At 37.6% G+C, this 20,650-nt stretch overlaps 1 protein-coding gene across 1 annotated transcript in view; it reads right to left on the bottom strand.

The window, feature by feature from the left end:
* Pou6f2 (POU class 6 homeobox 2) overlaps positions 1 to 15,828 on the bottom strand; it is a 368,585-nt gene extending 352,757 nt beyond the window's left edge. Inside the window, exon 1 of the mRNA XM_028789291.1 lies at positions 15,663 to 15,828. Coding sequence (XP_028645124.1) covers positions 15,663 to 15,828 — 166 coding nt within the window. The remainder of the gene's footprint in view (positions 1 to 15,662) is intronic.
* Between the last annotated feature and the right edge of the window lie 4,822 nt (positions 15,829 to 20,650).

Raw genomic sequence — 20,650 nt, 5'->3', positions numbered from 1 at the left:
TGATTCTATGCCTCTGCTCCCATTATTCACTCCTATACCATCTGCTTCCTGCTTTCAGGGCATTTCTTAAAATGGTAAATTATTAAATTTCTAGACAAGCATTACTTAGTTATCTGTATTGCTTATCATCTGTGAAATCTATGAGAATAGGGACAAATTCTGTATTAGTTATCATTTTATTATGCAAGTCTAGTACAACACTTATCAGAAGTGTACTAAATACTTATTGACATGTGGACACTCATTTATTTATCTTAGCTTTGTCATTCTTTCTGACCTCCTCTCTCCTCCTATGTCCCCAGGTAGGGTAGTAGACTCCTGTGAGTAGAGTCTATTTTCCCTTAATATTCAACAAGTATTTACCAAGTGTGGATGATGTCCAGAAACATCCAATTCAGAAGTAGTTCAATTCAAAAAACATTTGTCTGGTACTTAATATATTCAAAATCTATTATCTATCCTCTAGGGACTTGCTACCTAGCAAAAGAGGCAGACAAATGCATAAGTCATTATAATAGCAGGCAAACCCTGATAGTGACTGTAAAAGAAGTAGGAAAAAAGAGAGAAGAGCCATAACACAAGGGAAGGCAGGATGCACTGTCTTGTGGGGAACCAAGAAGCTTGATCAAAAGATGCTGATCATCAGAAATGGAAGGGGAAAATCTATAGGATCTTTAGCAGGGCATTCCTAGCCAATGTCACATCAGTGAAGTAAAATAGGTCAGGCATACAGAAACACTTCATATCTTCCATTGTTGGCAATATTAACCTTATTGCAATGATTTTTTTTCCCAAAAGCAACACTTATTGAATGTTACAAATGTTTGTGAACCATCATGTCAGTGTTCATAACTGAACTCAGGTCCTCTGTTAAGAGTAACCAGTATTATTAACTACTGAGAAAATTTTCCAGCCTCTTAATATTTTCTTTTTAATTGATAAATAACAGTTATATTTACAAGGTGCATGTGATGTTTGGCATGCTTTTACATTGCACAAGAATTAATACGGCCCATTAATATAACTTTCACTTTGTTTCTGTGTGAAGAACATTAAACATCCACTGTTTTTGACAACTTTCAAGCATATAATACATTATTAACTAGAGCTACCACACTACACAAAAGATCATAAAAGCATCTCCCTCCCAACTGAAACTCTCTACTCTTTAATCCACACTTCCCCATTCCCACAGAACTCTCTCAGTCTATTCATGCTTCCTGAGGATTGTCAAAGACCATCAAGAAAAAATGTCAAAGACCTTAAAGAAAAAAGTTTAATGAGCCTCCATAGAATGCAAAAGCAGATAAATTCATCCGTGTGTTTGTTTAAAGTCTCTAGAAGAAAAAATTCTTATGGTTGATGTTTAGGTTGAACTAGTTAACAATCCGATGTTGACTGGCAGGAAAGCTCAGTAGGTAAAAGCATTTGCTTCTTCTGAAGTTGGATGACCTGAGTTCTATCGCTCAATCCCTTGGAAGGATACAACCAATTTCCCAAAAGTTCCCTCTGTTCTCAACGTGGATGCTGTGTAGAAAAACCATGACCCTTGATATTAACTCATAAATAGTAAAAATAAAGAATAAAAATTTAAGACTGAAATTTAATTTAAGATAATGCTTAACTATTTAGTTAGTTCCAGGCTAGTCTGGACTATGTGAAATTTTGTCTAAAATAGAGAGAAAGAGTGTGTCTATTCTACTTAATATTTACATGATTGTGGACATTAATTCAATTTGAAAGCATGTGATATCGATCTTGTACAAACACATACACACATTTTAGACTGGTTGACATGTATGTAAATAAAATAATTTAAAAGTGTCAATAATTTCTGAGAGATGTGTATGTGACATGAATATGTAATTAAACCCAAGTTGCCATGGAAACCATACCAACAGCAGACTCTTCTTTAACCTGGCCATTTTGTATGCATAAAAGGAACTCTAAGTTTTCAAACTCTCGAATGAAATCTCCATCCTCAGAAAGGTGGTGACACTTCTTCCCTCAAATATGGCCTCCAACAGCATGTTCAAGTCTTGTAATGATAGGTTTTATTTAAGTTCTTACTGTTGGTTTGTTTTTGAAATAAATGTTAAGAATTTTTTCTTGAAGATTAAGATAATACCAAACACTGGCAATATACACTTCCTAATGAAGGTACCATGGATTTCAAGTTGCAGCTGTGGTCCACATACCTAACTTATAGCTAAACCTTTGGCAGGATGGAAGGGTTTCCTCTGGGACAAAGAAGCCCATCAGCCTAATCAAACCATGTTAACTTCTGGATTAGATATTACACTCTCCATTCAGCCTGAGATTTGGCTTTTTAGGGGGAAAATTAAATAAAGAAAGCAGATCTTTAATTTCTCCAGGTCATTGCAATCTGCTTCAAACTCTGTTGGGCTGTCATCAGGATAACTGTCCTTTCTTAGGTTGTGAAAGCTCATTAGTTTTCTAAATGGGTGAAGGAATTCACATTAAGTAAACATCTCTCTGTGTAAGTATATACCTTCCTTTCATAATCTCCATTGCTGGTGTTTACTAATTTCCTAATCTCCCTTACATACCAGCCTGTTATTTTAATGCTCCTGTTTGAGAAAGGGAAGGGGGCACTAAGATCTCAAACTCCTTTGTCTATGAAAGAACATTTCACTAAGGATAAATGCTATATCCCTAATTTTGGTAAAAATGTGTTCATGATAGAGAAAAATCTGTTCTTGGCCTAAAAGCTGGCAAGTTCTCTTGGAGATAAAGTTAGAACTACACAGACGATGCTAACCAAATGAAGATAGCTACAGGCCAATGGGACCAATCACCAGCTTAGAGAAGTGTTATCGCCTTCCAAAGGCATCTGATGTAACACCACTTCTCAACACCCACATTATTTTAAAGATTTCAATTATATGAAAGAATTATAGTCTCCCACATTTTAAATTTAGAACAGGAATATATATATATATATATATATATATATATATATATATATCCCTTTCCCACCCTTCCACCCTCACCCATATGCTCTACAAGACACAGGCAGAGAATCAGAGTCTTTTCTAGAATCTTCTAGCATCCGTTTATAGATTTCTTCCTAAATGAGTTTTGAAGAAAGTAATTGTTAATGTATCTGAAGAAGGGAAAGGTACTGTCATCCTGAGAAAAAGATATCCAGAAGACCCCTTTGGCCCAGAGATCTGTGAGACCTGACACTTCTTGATGAAGAGGTACAGATCATTCCAACTATCTCAGAACTCTAGCTATCAGTTTTATCCCATTTAGTGCTAAAAAAAAAATCAACTACTTTCTCAAAATGGCAAATTCATTTTCAGTTTAACCACTTGTAGTATTTACATGCCCAAAATTCTACAGGGCCCTATGAGTGTCAATCATTTTAAACCCAGCACTGCCCTGTGCAGTAAGTGTCATCAAACCTTCCAATCAGAGGTGAGAATGTAGAAGTTTAAGTCATAAATTTTGCTGAGACAGCTACTAAGTGGCAAGCCAGGGTCAACTCCAAACTCAAGGCAAGACTCAGCAGCCTTTTGTTAAATAATATGTAACAAGAATTTAGGAAAGAGAACAGACATAGGAAAATCAGTTCACAAAATTAAATTAAATTCTAATTTATTCTCCCTTTGGACACAACTAAGAAGTGTACAAAGGCAGAGGTTTTTTTTTTTTAACCCTCAAACACAATGGCAAAAATCACTATCATTGTAATTTGCCACACGTCCCATAATAATTCTGTTTTCCTTTGACAATATTTTTGGAATAATAGTTATTTTTTGATGGAAGCCTCAATGTGACTTCTGACCAATTAAAAACTTCTAAAATCCACAGCCTTGAGTATCAGTACTTTTTAAAGAAACACTAGAAACATAGATGAAAAAGACAATGTCAGAATGGGCTGTTGAGTGAGGGCTATTTAAGGATGGTTCATTTTTGCACACTAATACCTGTCCTAATGTTAAACTATGCTACTCTTACTTTATGCACTAGTCTCTGTACAGTCTCTAGCACCCAACACACACCTGCCATAGAGAAGGCACTCAGTACTTATTTATTGAGTTGATTAATTCACAGTTGAATGTTGAATGCATAAACTATAAAGTACAAGGTAGAAATAGAACCATGTAATGAATAGAACAAATACGGTAGAGTTGTGTTCTCAGTTCTATCACATACTGTAATGACACTATGACATACTTACACAACACACACACACACACACACACACACACACACGCTTGCTTTGCTTTGATGTGAGCCTGTGATATAGAAGAAGAAAGCTAGGCTCAAAAACAACAGCAAAGAAGAGAAATATCAGAAGCAAAGACATAGAGAGTTGATGAAAATTCCTAGGAAAAGTAATTTCAAAGGTTCAATATAGAAACGATCCCAGGATATCATGGTTTTATTTTCATCAATTGTTTTATTTTGAGAAAAAAAAAATCAGGTTCTTCTAACTTGTGTAAGTGTGTCCCCACCAACATCCAAAACAAAAACAAACAAAAAGCCCAGAATGCTTCTCGGTACGGAGATGTGACTCTCATAGAGCAAAAGATGTGACTTATTTTAGTAGTGAATAATCATGATAATAAGTCCTCAGTGTTTCTTTAGCACTGTCTCTGGAAAGGATGGCATGGGATGGTAAATGTGACAGGATTACCATTTCAGAGCATAAAACGTTTACAAAACCTTGCTAATCATTGCAGATAGTCTTGTAATTAAATCTATACTGAAAATGTCATCAGCTATTATCTGCATATTAGATATATAAAATCAATTTTTGAAAGTATTTACAAATAATTTGACAAGAGTATTTCTTTCAGCTGTTAAACATGGGCCTGCTATCCGCTTTGTATGCTGTGTGAAGTATTCCATAAAGAATAAGCTAATTGAAAATATTATGAACTGAAAAGAATTAAATTGTTTTTATGTTCACTTGTTAAATGTTCAAACAGCACATTAAGACAATTTCAGCTTTCAGTTATCTACTTTTAAATTTTCAGTTATCTTTTTCTCTCCCAGGCTGCAAAAAGTATCTGACCAAGTAACTGACATAGCTTCTCAGCACCTAACATGAGCGTGCAATTTTAAAGCCTTCTAATCATACAAATCAATATGAGATTTTTGTACTTGTGATGACCTTCCTGGAATTATCCCCCCATTTTGGCTGAATCCAAGTGAGTGGAGGCTATTTGATAAAAAAATAAAAAAATAAAAAAATCCTAAGAGTGTGAAATAAGAGCCCTTGCTTCTTCCGCCAGACTCCTCTTGACAGAAAGATGATAGAAGCGTTCCATCCCTCGGAGGGCAAATGCAAACTGACAAGAGATGAGCCTTTAGATGTTGAATATAATCTTGAATTGTGCTTGAAGTGTCTTATTATCTTGTCTTTTGATGTCTGAAGGGGCGCCTCATTGTTAGAAAAAGGAAAGCCCTCGCACAGCTTTGCCATCTTTAAAAATTGTTTGGCCTTTAACAACTGCTTTTCCAACTAATGTCCATTTCTCCTGACAATAAATATGGCAGGCCGACGGCAAGTGACAAACAATTTACTTTACATGCCACACTTTTATGGGTTTTGAGAGCTCATGTGGAAGTGTATTTTAAAAAGCCTATAGAAATTAGCAGTATTACAAATGTTAAGGGGCCTGGGATCTACGGGCATCCACTGATGTAAAGTTATTCATCTTGGCTCTTCCCTGCTGTTTCTGGTGTGATATCTCACTGGTGCCAGATTCGCAATTCTGGTTCTTTATTTATCATTGACTAAAAATAGCCAAGGGAAAATGAAAGAGCAGCAATCAATTCTGACAGATTCCATGAAGGAAACACACACACACACACACACACAGAGAGAGAGAGAGAGAGAGAGAGAGAGAGAGAGAGAGAGAGAGAGAGAGAGAGAGAGAGAGAGAGAGAGAGAGACCCAGCGTGTTTCTAGTGTTCAGAACACTGCACACACAGAATGCTGTTTTCAAGCAGGACACTGAGATCGACAGTGGGGTCCCTGCATTTTGATTCTCATCTCAGAGCCTTCACTTTCTAATTTCCGCAGTCACTCTGGCCACTCTGTATCCTTCATATCTACCAATTGCTCTGTGGTTTGTTTTTACCTTAAAAGTTTAATGATGCTCCTGGTCGATGGGATTCCTTAGCAGCTAAATCACAGGCATCATAGTTCCCTGTCACAGAGCCAGATTTCGTGAAAGCTTTCAGGATCTTTTCTCAGACCTCCCTCACTCTAAGAATCCATAAGAATTCTCAAAAGAACCATAAACCGCTACAGGGTTTGGGTTATTATGTCATTATAAAGCCATATTGATACACTGCTGATCACAAGACTTGTGGCCCCATCTCTAGGCTGGCCCACCCATCTCAAGCCTCTCAGGAAGCACCAAGCTCACTGTTTCCTTTTTCTTTTTGTTTTTATTTAAAGCAGTCAGTTGCAGACATTAAGCCCTTCAAAGCAGGATACTTAACTTTTAAAAGAATTTTCTGATTCCCTGTAGATTCCAGGTGGCTTGTTAAGAAATTTCTATGAATACAAAATATAATTGGAGGACCAAAAATTTCAAGCTAAGGCAGAGACCAGTCTATGTGAATTTTTGGATAATTCCTTAAGTTAGTTTAAAATTCAAATATGCCTTAATCCCAAGACTGTGACCAAAACGAGCCATCCAACACTCAAACGCACATGCATATTCCCTCTCTGGGAAAGTCACAGGATTGAGATGATTCTCGCCCTATGGATTTGCCCATTCACTGATTACACTATCTGTTGCCAGCAGTATCTGGTTTCACTGCAATGTTAGTTTTACACACTGTGTCCTACATGCTGCTTCTTTTGCAGATTGTTTCCTTTCCTGTACATGTCTATCTTTTGAAGTTTTGGTAAATGAAACGGATGTATTGGGGAAAAGGCCAGCTCTTACAAAGTGAAGCTAACCCATCAACTCCTGCTCTATACATTCATAACTAAATACAGGGGTGTGCTTTTTCTTATTTGATTTGTATTCCCTTCTACCCTTGGTTGGTTTTGGCCATAAGTGACTCTGCAGTAATACTTTCACGCTTTTTAAACAGCTTCAAATGTTTGCATTTTTAACCCAAATTAATCCTTTAGCCTTTCTTCTCCTCTAACAGGGTTGACTCTTGTCTTCAATGCATTACACAAAACCATTAATTTGCAAAAGTAAATCATGCTATACCAATACCAAGAGAAAAATCATCACATACGGCAGTCAAAAGCTACAAACAAAGATGAATATTACCGTACTATCTCAGTAGCAAATGATATAATGGCAATTATTAGTTCTTGCACATCACAAACCCACATACTTCAACACATGCCTGTGGAAATGTTGATTCAGGCACACAGAATTCTTGCAAAACTGTGTAACAAACATTTTCCTTATGATTGAACAAATTGCCTTTTGCTGGTTAAAATAATGATAAGTACTTAATGTTGTGATAGACATATATCCACAAATTGATTCATGTCTAAGTATCCACAATTTAAACATGGAGATTTTCCTGAGCTTGGATGGATTTTTTTTTTTAAAGCACATATACTTTTTCCAAGGCAAACTGTGTAGAACTCTCAATTTGTTTTACTGAATTAAAATTAAATTTACTAAATTAAAATTTATTGGATAATTTCTGAGGAATCCTGTTGTTCCCTCTGGTACCTGACTGCCAAGATCAAAGGGACAGTAGATTACAGCCCAAATGTCCAAAGTAGTCTTTTATTAGCAAGTTTAAGTTTGTTTCATTTGACATAAGACTACCATTTTAATATGCAGCAGTATACTCAAATAGTACATGAATGATGTGAACTAAAAGAATGCTCAAAATAAATTAGTGTTTATCATAAACTTTATGACACTAAATATATAGTACTACAAATTTGGCAGTCACTGTGAAGTGGTGTGTGGATACATAAGAAAATCAAGAGGAAAATATACCGTTTACCTTCCAATGGACACAATGTTTTTCTGATTCCTTGATGGCAACAAACTTTTATGAAAATCTGGTCATCCCCTGCCCCTATTATTTTCATGAATTTAAAAGTAGGAAACAAAATTTCTGGGAAGTATTTTAATAGAGAAAAGTATTTTTATAGGCAAATATTTTAAAGATGAGTATAAGAAAATGCTAATTCCAAAAGACAGGTCAGGACAGATTTATCAAATTGGCGAAAACTTCAATTGGTGCACAGGTCTCCTGAAAAACATCTTCATTGTTTATCTCATGCTCAGGACAAGCAAACAAGTTTTATTGGAGTTTTATCTGTGTTATTTTCTTTAAAGGGTTTTAATCATCTTAATAAATGCAACCTTCATTATAGAGTTTTACCTCTCATGGCGTTCAGCACTAAGAACTTTAAAAATACACAATTTATATGCAATGACATTTCTTAGTTTCTACTATTGCAATCAGGTCACTTTTTTTCTCCCTCTTTAAATAGTTTTGAGATGAGTACAGTTCTCCAATAAAAGTACTTAAATGGCAGTAGTTGTACATAGCTAAACAGTTTAGTGTAACAATATATAGCATAGTCTTATTATATATCCAACTGCAAGCACACTTAAACCAATGCCAGGATCTGAGAACGTTTAAAGGTGCTCTTTAAGATCCTGAGATACAGCACAGATACCCATATAATAGACTAGAAAAATGAAATAAGTAAATCAGTAGTGACTTTAGAGAGATCCTGCAGAGCAAGTGGCAGGGTTAGACTTTTATCACTGAATTCTTAGAACACAAAGTTAATTTCCATTTCTCTGAGGACAAACTTTCTTTAGTGAAGGGAGACTTAGTGTTATATTTTTTCAACATCTACAACCACTAGAAAAAGCTCAGTCTATCCACTAGATCAGAACACAACACTGAACATTTCTAGAAACAAGGCCACTCAGTTTTACATCCTTATGAACCTCAACTCTGGCAATCAGATGATTGCAGTTTATACTCAAAGAGAGAGTTGGTCCATTAGATATAGCCTCATGCCTACTAACTGCCAAAACCTAAATCTTCTTTTATGAAGATATTTATATTCCCAAAAATAAGTTCAGTACTGATCGGTTTACAACTTCACTTGAGTTGGACAGAGTGTGGTGCTCCATAGGTGTCCAACTGCAGAATGCCACTAAAAATTAAAACAAGTTATATTCAGGTTTCTAAGAAAAACACCAAGTAAAATCTCAAAGAATAAACATTTTAAAAGTAAGAAGTAGCATAAACAGCTGAAAAACAAAACAAACAAACAAACAAACAAACAACACTAGCAAGATACAGAACCCAGGCAAACAGAAACAAGAAAATTTCAGAGCCACAGTGGATATTAAAGAGAAATGAATCCAGGGAGAATGGCAACAGTTACCATGAGCTTTCCATAGCTACCTCTGCCTTTGGATATTTTTAAAAAATTTATTAACCTGACAGCAGGAAATGTTATACAGATTGCCCCCTGACAGGGCACCAATTGGGTCTCAGCACTTTGCTATCTTTCTCTTTAGCATTAGAAACTCAAGAAGTGAATTAAGTTGGCCAGGTGCAGATTTGGGTAAATATGCCTTCTCCTACCCATGCCTCACCTTCCTAAGAAAGGTCTGAGTAACCAGGGGTAGCTCAAGAGCAGAGCTGAACTCCCCCACTTCCTTTTTCCAGCTACTTTCGTTTAAATGTGTGATGTCTGATGTATTATTAATCCCCAAACACAGACCAGCAAGGTCGCCAAAGAGAAGCCAGCTCTCTCACAAATGATCTGTTTACTGTGTGGTAACACACAAGCTTTTCCTGAAACAACCTACTTAAAGCTCAGCTCTCAAGTGGAAGAATATTTTGTTTGGTCAATTTTTGAAAATAATAACATTAATTCTATAGCTAAACTAGGTAATTAAGAGAGCAAGCAATTTACTAAATGGAGGCACCTCTCTATTAATTATGACACAGACAAAGCAGGACAAACTACAAAATACTACAATGCCAGGTAACCTTTAAGGAAGAAACAGCACAACATTCTGAAGGCTAGCATGGAATCATTTAACGGAACAACTGAGTGCGGATAGATCAGATGGTATCTGCCTTATCTTATTTCCTACTGTTTATGGAACCACTTAACAACAGTAACAAAGTATGTAAACCATGGCAATCAAAATAAAAGAGAGAAAGCCATAGGCACACTGTGACTGGCTGGCACAGTTATGTCCAGCATCTTTAGACTGGAATGCTGAACTTCTCTTCTGTAACACTGGTCTGACCGGAGAGCACTCGAGGCGTGCTGAGTGGCAGAAAAGGAAAGCACCAAGGAAGTCCCCACTGAGTCTTCAGTCACATACTGTGTACCATGCCCCAGTGCAGTGTTGCTTAGCCATGAGCACGGCTCACTGAACAAATCTGCTGAGAAGTTTGAACACAGGCACCTTTCTCACTAGATTCATTTTTATTTCAAAGGGTAATATACATATATATATGTACACACATACACATATATATATATATTTCAAAGAATATATACATTTTAAATATATATTTCAAAGGGATATATGTATATATATACATATGTATATATGTATATATGTATATATGTATATATATATATATATATATATATATATATATATATATATATATATAAAATACTACTCAAAGTGAATTTCTTACAATGCAACATCCTAGTAATATTCAAGTAGCATAGCCCCGCTAAACTGAAGTTGTCTAAATACACACAGCCTCTCAATGACTTTTTATATAATTATATCAGTGAATTAGATTTTCTCAAATGTAAGAAATATATTTAAGTGTACATTTCTCTTCTCTGATAGAGTGCAGCCGGGCAAAGACCTACTTGACTATTAAACCATAAATGCTTTTGGCGAACACCTTATCCTGAATCCCGTTTACTCACACCAGCACAGACTTCTATCGATTTTTGTTTAGTTTTTTAAATTTTTTGCATGTAATATGTTGTCAAATTATCTAGTTGATTTACAAATATGAAGGTTTTTTTTAGCAAAATACACCTTCTTTAGTGAAAAAGAATATGAATTTTCAATTGATATAGCATAACTTTTAAAAATGTAGAAGCATGTTCCATATTTCAAATGAATATATTTCTCTAGAGAATTTTCCTCATCATCTTCCAGCCAACTCCCTCTGAGGCTTAAGCCCTACATGCTGATTACTGGCTCCAGCATATTTTATGAGAGCATTATAAGCACCCAAGGTATTGAAACCTTGAGAAAGACGTTTAAATAAAGTAATGAAGACAGCGACCTCGTAACGAAGGCCTCCACTTGCTCGCACAGGCGAGAGGCAGCCTTGCTGAAGAGCAGCCCCAGGATGCCTGCAATGACCTCCCTGCTGACCTGCAGAGACCACTGTCTCAAGGGGTGACAGACAATTTAGTTCTTTATCCTTTTGTCATTGAAAATGACTCCATGGCCATAAATTCTAATCAAGTCAAACTGGACAGCAATTTGAAAACAGAAAATTTTCTAACGCATGATTTTGGACAAAGCTCAGTAGAAGGAAAAGGAAAACAGACAAGTGCATTTCCTAATATAGAGAAATCATTGACCCAGCTTTCAACCCTATCCTAATAGTTCACAGACAGATGATATTGAAAATGCTCACTCTTGAGAGTATCATCATGATTTTTGTTAAGCCAGAAAAAAAAACTATAATGATATAGGAGACAAACCGCCATATTTTTAAATTTCACTTACAACATTCATAAAGGATGTGTTTCTCATTCATTTCAACATTCTGAACTGTGTGTCTAGCTCACAGTTGTGTGATACAACAGGAAAATAAGCCACTCGTTTCAGCACAGCTACCTAGGGTAGCTAGAACTTAAATACAGGCAATCATGGGGCTTACCTTGAAACAATACGAATTGTCCCAGGGGAAGCTCTGTTCGTAAATCACTTTTCAAATCTCAAATATATACAGAGGAAATATTTAAGGCCTGTTTTATGAGATCGCACTTCTTCAGTTGAGAATACAGTTATTTTTTTAGGGATATATATATATATATTACTTTTATCTTTTCTGCAGCCTTTTCCTGACCACGCGGTGGATACTGCCATTTGAATGTTAGCATCCTGCTTGCGGAATGTGGCACACTAAATGCTTGACGGTCATAACCACAAGTGCGGCTCCACATTGACATGAGCAATATAAATGTCACTGGAGAAACACGGCAGCCCTTTCCCTTGGAGATTGTCTGCCAAAGGCCAGTTTGGGGTACAGTTTCCAGTGTGTGCATCACTAGTCCCATATTTGGTGACTGGCTCTGTGTGGCATCAGTCATTTGATCATGCGGCTAGAGCACTGTGTGACACAGCCCTGGTTCCTCTAATAATTCTTCCACGTGCAAGCCTCTACTCCATCCATCCACACTGTTTCCTGTGGCTCAGAGTGTGGCAGAATATGCTCATAAGCTGAAAATGGAGGTACTTTTCTAAGAGCTTTGTAAGAATAAATAATGCAAACTTAATGATATCACAAAGAACTGCCTCACCACATGTTTCTCAATGAAATGTGGATTTATCTCTCTTAAGTGTACTTTAGTTTCCATGGCTGTTCAAGTTAAGCAAAATGCTACCTCTGATGTAATTACTTCATAAAACACAAGGGCCCTTTTCTGAACTTTCTACTTAGGCTGGCATATGGTTTCTTGTTCCTCCTTCTGGCATTCTGAGCAGCTCAGAGCACTGAAACATTCTGCACAGTATGTTTCCCTTTGGATGCTGTTAAGTACAGAGGTGCAATTTAAGGAGAGGCATAAAAAGCCCAATGGTTCCTGGAATTTCCTTTGTTTATCCATAGAGGGCATCAGTATTAGCCTTTCTCCTGCAGTTTTGGGCTGAAGATGCCATACTGTGAGAAAGACAGGCCTGTCCTCTGGGCTACTAATTTGAACGAGACCCAGATGGGTGAACAGGCTTTAAAGAAATCCATTTATACTGAAATTTCAGGTGCAATAGGAAAAGCGAGCTCTCTCTGTCCCCTGTTGTTGTATAATGTCTCTCTCTCCATGACACTAAACATAGCAAAATGCTCAGGGTTTGCCCCGATCTGTCCTTGCCATGCAAGAAGTGCAAGCTTTAACAACATGAAGGAAAATGGAGGCATGGTGGCTTGAGAAAGAAACGGCAGAAAGACCCTTGTTTGGAGAAAAGCTGGACTGCCCAGAAACAACACAATTCTCTGTTATCAAATAAAGAGCACATTCAGAACTATATCTAAAAACAAAACACAATGCCCCAGACATCCACGTGCCTTAGAAGACAGCATATGCCAGCACCATATATTTTATCTTCAAAGCCTCTTAAAAAGACTGGGTGACAAATACTTTAGTAAGTTTTAAACAGCTGTGTACACTAAAATTTTTAATTCTTAGTCTTAGTCAAAGTCCTAGCACTATTCAAAAGTGAGAGTACAACTGTCCCAATAACGAGGACATCCTTGCAAGACCAGGGAGTGATCTCAGCTCTCTGTACTTTGTACAATTTCTGTCTCCTGTTGTCTTCGTTCTATTTTCTCAAGTTTTCAAGACTGTTAAATCAACTTGTTTCTTCTCTGCCTAGTTGAAAACTGAGAATGATTCACATCGCATTTATAAAGTAATCTAGAGGAGAAAGACAAGCTAGTGACGATAAAATATCTCGCAGCAGAGTGTGGGAATTTCACTGAACTCTATCACACACTCAGAAGTTGAGAATCTCAAAAAAGCAGATAGATGCCTTCTCAAGTCCACTGTGAGTTTCCAGTTAAACTATGACTCCTTGGTCTCTGGCACCCCAGAAGGATTCCACTTAAAATATGTTTTCAGGGAACTTTAAATAAAATTCCATTGGCCCCCTCAGGTTTTTTAAAGCTTCCTTCACTATGTGTGCAGACCAGTAAAAGAGGGATACAGAATGTGATGCAGTTCTCAACACTGAAAAATCTGAATATGATGAGAAGACTGTCATCCCTTCATCTCTTCAACTGACAGAAAACAAGTTGTGACTACAAACCAAAGTTGACAAAATGTACTTATTTAAAAAGTATATGAAATGTTTAGAACATGCACCTTAATATCTGCTGCTTTGCTGAGGTGAGAATCTGCAGCTTTTGGAAAACTTATACAGTATAGTCAGCATTAGAGGCTGCGTGTAGACTTTTGCCTTTCTGTAATTGATAATTATACCTGATTTCTCTCATTAGCCTCTTAAAAGAAAATGAATATTTTAAGACATGACTTTGCACACAGCTAAAGTCAAACTACAACTACAAACTTCTGCAGAGTGAATTGTTAAAAACCTCAGAGCCTGGGTGTGGAGAGTTTGGTTTCAGACTCCAATAGTGACCACTGGGTTTCTTAAAACTGGAATCAATTGTATTCTTCGGTAAAAATTAGTATTTTTTTCCAAAAGAAACATCCAAAACAAAGTTTCTATGTGGTTCTCTTCTGGTGTCTGCCTTTTATAAGTAGAGAGATGTCCTCTGTGAAACCAGCTAAGAGTTGCTCAACTCTCTAGAAAGTGTTCTTAAATAAATAAATAAATAAATAAATAAATCTATTTTTAAACTAAATCAGTATTCTTCATCAAGTATTTTATGCATGGATGTTGTTTGACTCCAAACTTTAGCGTTTTTTTTTTTAAATCTGAGAGCAAACAGTTTTCTGCTTGCTTATACTAGGTTGGTTGTACCGATGTATAGACAGACACACTTAAAAATAATTAAAAGCAAGCATGTCAGAGACTGGTGTTCTGAAAACCTAATGTCACTCAAAAGCATAAAGTACTTGTGCAGCCGACATTCTCCCAGCATCCATCACCCGGCACGTGCCTCAGCAGCCCGCTCCCCTTTCTGATTAGAGATCACAGGAGTTGAAGTTGGCTTAGAGACTGTCATGTTTGAATGACAGATGTCTCAGCTGAAGTGGCCCTCTGTTTGTTCTCGTTTATGAAACAGATTCCTGAAAGGTCCTGGGCTGTCGCCATGGTTAGCATGAGGCTAAAATATGTTAAAGAGAGGGGGTAGGGGAGAAGGGTAGGGGATGTTCTGTTCCCTCAACCCTTTTAAAAAAGAAATACTCACTTAGATGGTGACGACAAAATGTGTTGCTTTGAGCCATGCCTTTAGCCACCTTTGTTTACCTGGCACAGAGCGATTTGTATTGACATTTTCAGTTCTCCTCTCTCATCTTTTGACTACAGATAATAACTCTTTACTCTCCTTCCCCTTAACAAAAGGCTGCAAAGCAACCCGAAACCGAGTCGATATTTATTCAATAAATGTTAACCAATTCACGCAATAGAACTGATTTCCTGATGATTTTTTTTTTTTACCATTTGTTCTTTCATTTCATTCTTCTGTTTTGTTCGAATAATTTCCAACCTGGGCATGGCAACACTACTTGACAAGTCAAATGGGCAGTAAGTTCCTTGTTGGTTAAAAAAAAGTTTGGAGGGCATCCTCCCAGTCAGCTGAACAGGCTCTGTGCCTTAGCCCCTCTAAGAAGCGAAGCTCCTCTTTAGCACTTACAAAAAAAAAAAAATGAAAAACAAGAGGAAAGGGGGGCTGGGGTGGTGGTGGCTGGATTGCTCTTCCGGACAACATGGTAGGACTGAAATGAAATACCTAGACAGACTTACCGAAGAGCTTGCTGGGAGTGTCCTCGCTGTCATTTGATTCCACGGGCGCAAGCAGGGGCTCATTCAGCTCGCTGTCTGAAGTAGCAGCCTTGTCCTCACCTCTCAACTCCGCATTCATTTCACTCCGCACTGACAGCAAGGGCTTACTGACTTGTCCAGCTATCATTGGATCCTAGGATGGGGGGAAAGAGCGAAGGGGAGGAAAAAGTGGCAGCTTTAGAGAGCGTGTCCTCTCTCCCTCTCCCTCTCTCTCTTGCACACACACTCTCCCTCTCTCCTCTCTCTTATCTCTGCCTGCTCCTGCTGTTATTGCTGGCTGCAGTCAAGTGAAGAGCTATTACAGATTCGATGAGTTCTCCATTACTCCCCTCCCTATTAAAGCTCAACTAGCATGTGAGAGATTCAGGAGGCTTCGGAGGGAAAAGGAAGGGAAAAAAACTTCTTTGCAAGCAGGCTAACCAACACAGCTTTAATTGTAGGATGATGTGCTTTTGTAAGGATGTTTTTACATCTTGTTCTGTCTTTAATGCAGTAAGGAGGGTTGTGGGGAGGGGGGAGAAAGTGCTGGCGTACTCCAGCAACGCACCTCTTTAGAAGGGGCACCCTATGGAGGGAAAGCGACTATTTTAAGAAGCCCTCTCTCTGGGGGAGAAGCAATTAAACCCTATCCCAAGAGTAGAGAAAAGAGATAGGAAAAAGGAGAGCCCGCTACAAGCTTTCAGTGCAATAGGAGATATTTCTTATGTAAATTCTCGGAACACACTTAGAAGTTGGCTACAGGGGTCCCAGACTGGGGACAGAGGCTGACCTCAAATCAAATGCACATTCTAAAGCAAACATAACACAACAAAATAGACGGAAATTGCTTTACATTTTTTTAAGAAAGTGGGAAAATACTTACAAACTGTGTTCAATAATTCAGCTACCTAGAGCATCATACACCCAGAGCACTAAAGAAAAAGGAGTCAAGAATCACCTCCAGGAAAAAAGGGGGGAAACTTTTCTCCCCAAAAATTTAGCACGCCTTTATCTTCAGTTCTTTTAGAAAGGCGTGTTAGGATGAGAAATAGTCCTCAAATCTAGCCTTTAGTCCACTTGAAAACTAAGATTGCTTTGGCACTGATATCAGATGCAGAGGCAAAGCAAAGCAAAAACTGCCTTTTTCCTTCGTGATCTGGGAGCTATTTATTGTCAAGTTTATGCCTAAATGGTTCCTGAGCAGGAAACAGGTGACGTGCAGGAGCAGGTGGGGCAGCTTGCTCCCTGCCCATCATCACACTGGCTGTGGTATGCCTGTGGTGTTTTTTTCCTTCTTTTTAATGTATTCATGCCTGAAAAGTGAATTTGATATGACACATGATAATCTATGAAAATGTTAATCAATACAAATAGTTTAAGCTGTCATCAAATGCACTTCTTTAGTCAATACTCATACCACTGAAAACAATGTCACTGTCACCAGGGCTTAATTTGCACAGCACTTAAATATTGGACTCTGTGCATCAATGCACTCTTCTTCAAATACTGTAGGTAAACACATTTTCTCCCTATTTAAGGCTGAAGCACTCAGCACGCATTTAGCTGAGCCGAATCCTCCCTTTTGAATACCTTGATAGGTCCACTGGAGGGCAAAATTAATACTTAATTGAATCTCACAGTCATCAAAATAATCAATACTTTTTTATTATTTATTCTTTACAGTCTGTTGACTGTTTCAAACCTCTGAGGGAATGGTGGAAAGGATTCATGGCTTTGAAACACTGTCATTTAACAAGGTAATTTTCAGTGGGGCATTAGGGGTTGTGAAACATATAATAAAACAAAAATGGTGGCTTATAATAGGAAGAAAGAAAAGAATTATATTTCTGCCATCTAACAAAACAGGATAAATAAAAAAAGCAAGTGCGGAGAGAGCAAGGCAGGAGGGGGATGAGGGAGCGAGAAAGGCTGGCTTTTGAAGGGTTTTATCATATCAAGAGCAGAGCTGAGCTTTCATAATGCTGACATTTCTCATCCTGACAATCCTAAACAAGTGGAAAGGATGCGATCGCAGATATCATCTTTCATCACATTCCCCAGCCTAAGAACCAACATGACAGCTCCTCGGCCCTTTACACTGTTAATTACTAAATAAAATACTACTCTCTGTCAACATCAGATTATTGTAGATAGCAACCACAAACATTTCTCCATTGTTCCCCCCTCTGAAACTGTGATACCTACCTTGAACTCTTTAGAAAATAGATTAGGCTTGTCTCCGTATATTGTAAATATTTGAAATAGAATCAATGTAATCAATGTGGTCGACCCATGGTATTGTCAATCTAAATTTACGGGTGATAGATTAGTATCCCAGGCACTGGGTATGTTGGCTAGATTTTAGAGCAGTTGGCATTTGGGGGTGAAGAGAGACTGACAAAACACAAAGGAGAAGGGCAATTCTCAAATTTCCCCAGAATTTCCCCCTGTGTATTTATTGTTGTTGTTGTTGTTGCTGCTGCTGCTGTTCTGATTTAGTGAGTAGTCTGGGCAGAGTAAGGAAAGGAACAACATTGGTTATCTCATGGTATTTATAGTGCACCCATCACAGAATATAAGAACCCAGGTTTAAATTCTAGAATAGTTTTTAACTTCCTAAAAGGCTGAATACCGAAGAGAAAGAGAGAGTGATAGGATTTGTCCCTTAGAAACATCCCATCTCACTGGCTACAATACTTATTTAAATATCTTCCAAGGGGTGTTAATGGTGAACTTCTGTTAGGAATACAATCCTGTAAGCCACACAGGATTATTCATGTGTAAATGACTATCAGGGAGGACATAAAAAGGAATATTCTCCTGCATTAGTTGTGAAGGGTCAAAATTGAATGCTGAATCTCACAGAAGAGCTGAGATGAAGCTACCAAGTCGAGTTGCACTTAAATGTGGCAAAAGTGTGCAAAGCATGTCCTGTCAGGTAGTGTATATTCAATAAACAATAACTTTGCTTTCTTAAACTACCTTTATGTACTTCGTACATGGTTAGAGTGACAACCAGTGACTATCAGTGATGTAAGCTTTGAAAACAGTTTGCCATTAAAGTGCTCATTTGAGCTTTCATTTTACAAAACGCTTTATAGTTCCCATGTCATAGCTGAATATATATGCATATATATTTATGCACACACACACACACACATATATATATACATATACATATATATGTGTATATATATACATATATATATATATATATATATATATATATATATATATATATATATGCACACGACACGGTATGGTTAAATAGCAAATCCCTAGTAAGTCAGAGAGCAGACAGCTTTGAATCACAGCTGCAGTCACTGGGAGGTCCATTTGAAAATGTGCCACAAGCAATAATCACTGAGTACAGAGTACAGACTCACTGGTGATTGGGGGAGTGCCTCTTTCAAGTAACACTGGTGTCTCTGGAAAATGCTATGGTGGTCTATGAAAACTTTTCTGTGAAGAACAGACAGGATGTCCCAATATATACCCACAAAGTATCTTGAAGAAATGTAAGAGAGCTATAACCTCAATATTTCCAAGGATTTCCACAGTGACAAACAGGAAAAGAAATGGCTGAAGTGAAAAATAAAATACCAAGTAATGAAACTTCCATGCTTAATCACTTGAAGTGTTTTTATTACTGCAGTAGAAGAAATGAAGGCCTCTCTGCCATTTGACTATCAACATTAGTAGGAGAAAGTGGTCTCATATTTAAGTGTCAATGGAAAAGGAACAGTGCCTATTCCACTACAGGGCACATACAAGAGTCATTAGAGACTGAAGAGGACAAGAAAGTGAAAAGAGAAATAAGAAAGTAAGAAATAGGAGATAAGAAATAATAAAATAAAAAATGGAAATCATTCCATTAGCAAAATTTGAAGAAAAAATTTCCACATCCTATAGTGAACTGCAGGACTGTGCCCAACAGCAAAACAGCATGATGCTTGCTTAGATCTCCTCAGGTATGCTTAAAGAAAATGAAGCACTCATTAATGTCTCTGCCAGACAAGCTCTGCAGCTGTATCTGCTGTTATACAAACTAAGCAAAGTGTTACCCATATTTTATGAATGAGGAACTCAAGTTCGGTGAGGCTGAATGACTTGAGCCTAAGACACATGACTGAGTTTTAAGGCTATAATTGTGGCTTGAGTAGGTGTTGCTCTTCATACTGCCCAGTAACCTTTGAGAGGAACGCATGGTTACTCCAAGGCCTGAATTAGGAACCAAATGTCAGCTTGACCACAGCTGGCATTACATCTAGATAACCCATTCCAGAGTGGGCTGTGTGTGTGTTATCTTCTTCCCTACAGAATGGAAGACAAAACATGTCTTTGGCTGGCTCCGCTTGGGCAGAATGCATGGAACAATGTATACAGGACACAGGACACTGGAGCATGTTCAGTACTCTGATTCATTCAGTGTCTCCTGTAGATAAGCACAGCAAGCCATGCAAACACTATCAGCCTTAATGTTCTCATTTTAGAGATTAAAAGGCTGGAATGTGACGGTCTTTCTCATGAATCATGTCACAAAACACTTGTCTCAAAAATATTTCATGATAAAAGTTCAGTTGTGTCCATCCTCGTTCAGTTTAATATATCTCATCAGACTAATTTCTACTGTCCTATAACATGATCTCCATTAGAGAGTTCTCCATGTGAACTCTGTCCACATTTTATTGAGCGAGTGGCCTCAGGACACTGTGTTGCTTAGAAAGAATCCAACATGGGCTTTTGCCAGGTTGCTAAAAATAATGCCAGATAAAGAAAGATAGAATAATTCAGCTCAATATTTTCAGTAAGTTGATAAAATTTTTGGAAGCATAACCACTCTCATTTTCTAGTCAGAGAAAGTAGAGAGAGTAGGATTATGAATTCAGCAAAGCACCCGTGTCCGGTGGCAGCCACTCAACGGAAACAGCCACGCCCCTCTTAGCAGAATTTGAGTTAGGTCCAGCATA

Source organism: Grammomys surdaster, unplaced genomic scaffold (genome assembly GCF_004785775.1).
Source record: "Grammomys surdaster isolate TR1022 unplaced genomic scaffold, NIH_TR_1.0 125807, whole genome shotgun sequence".
Lineage (NCBI taxonomy): Eukaryota > Metazoa > Chordata > Mammalia > Rodentia > Muridae > Grammomys > Grammomys surdaster.
Note: the sequence above shows the minus strand (reverse complement) of the source record. Positions and strands in the feature narration are given on the sequence as shown.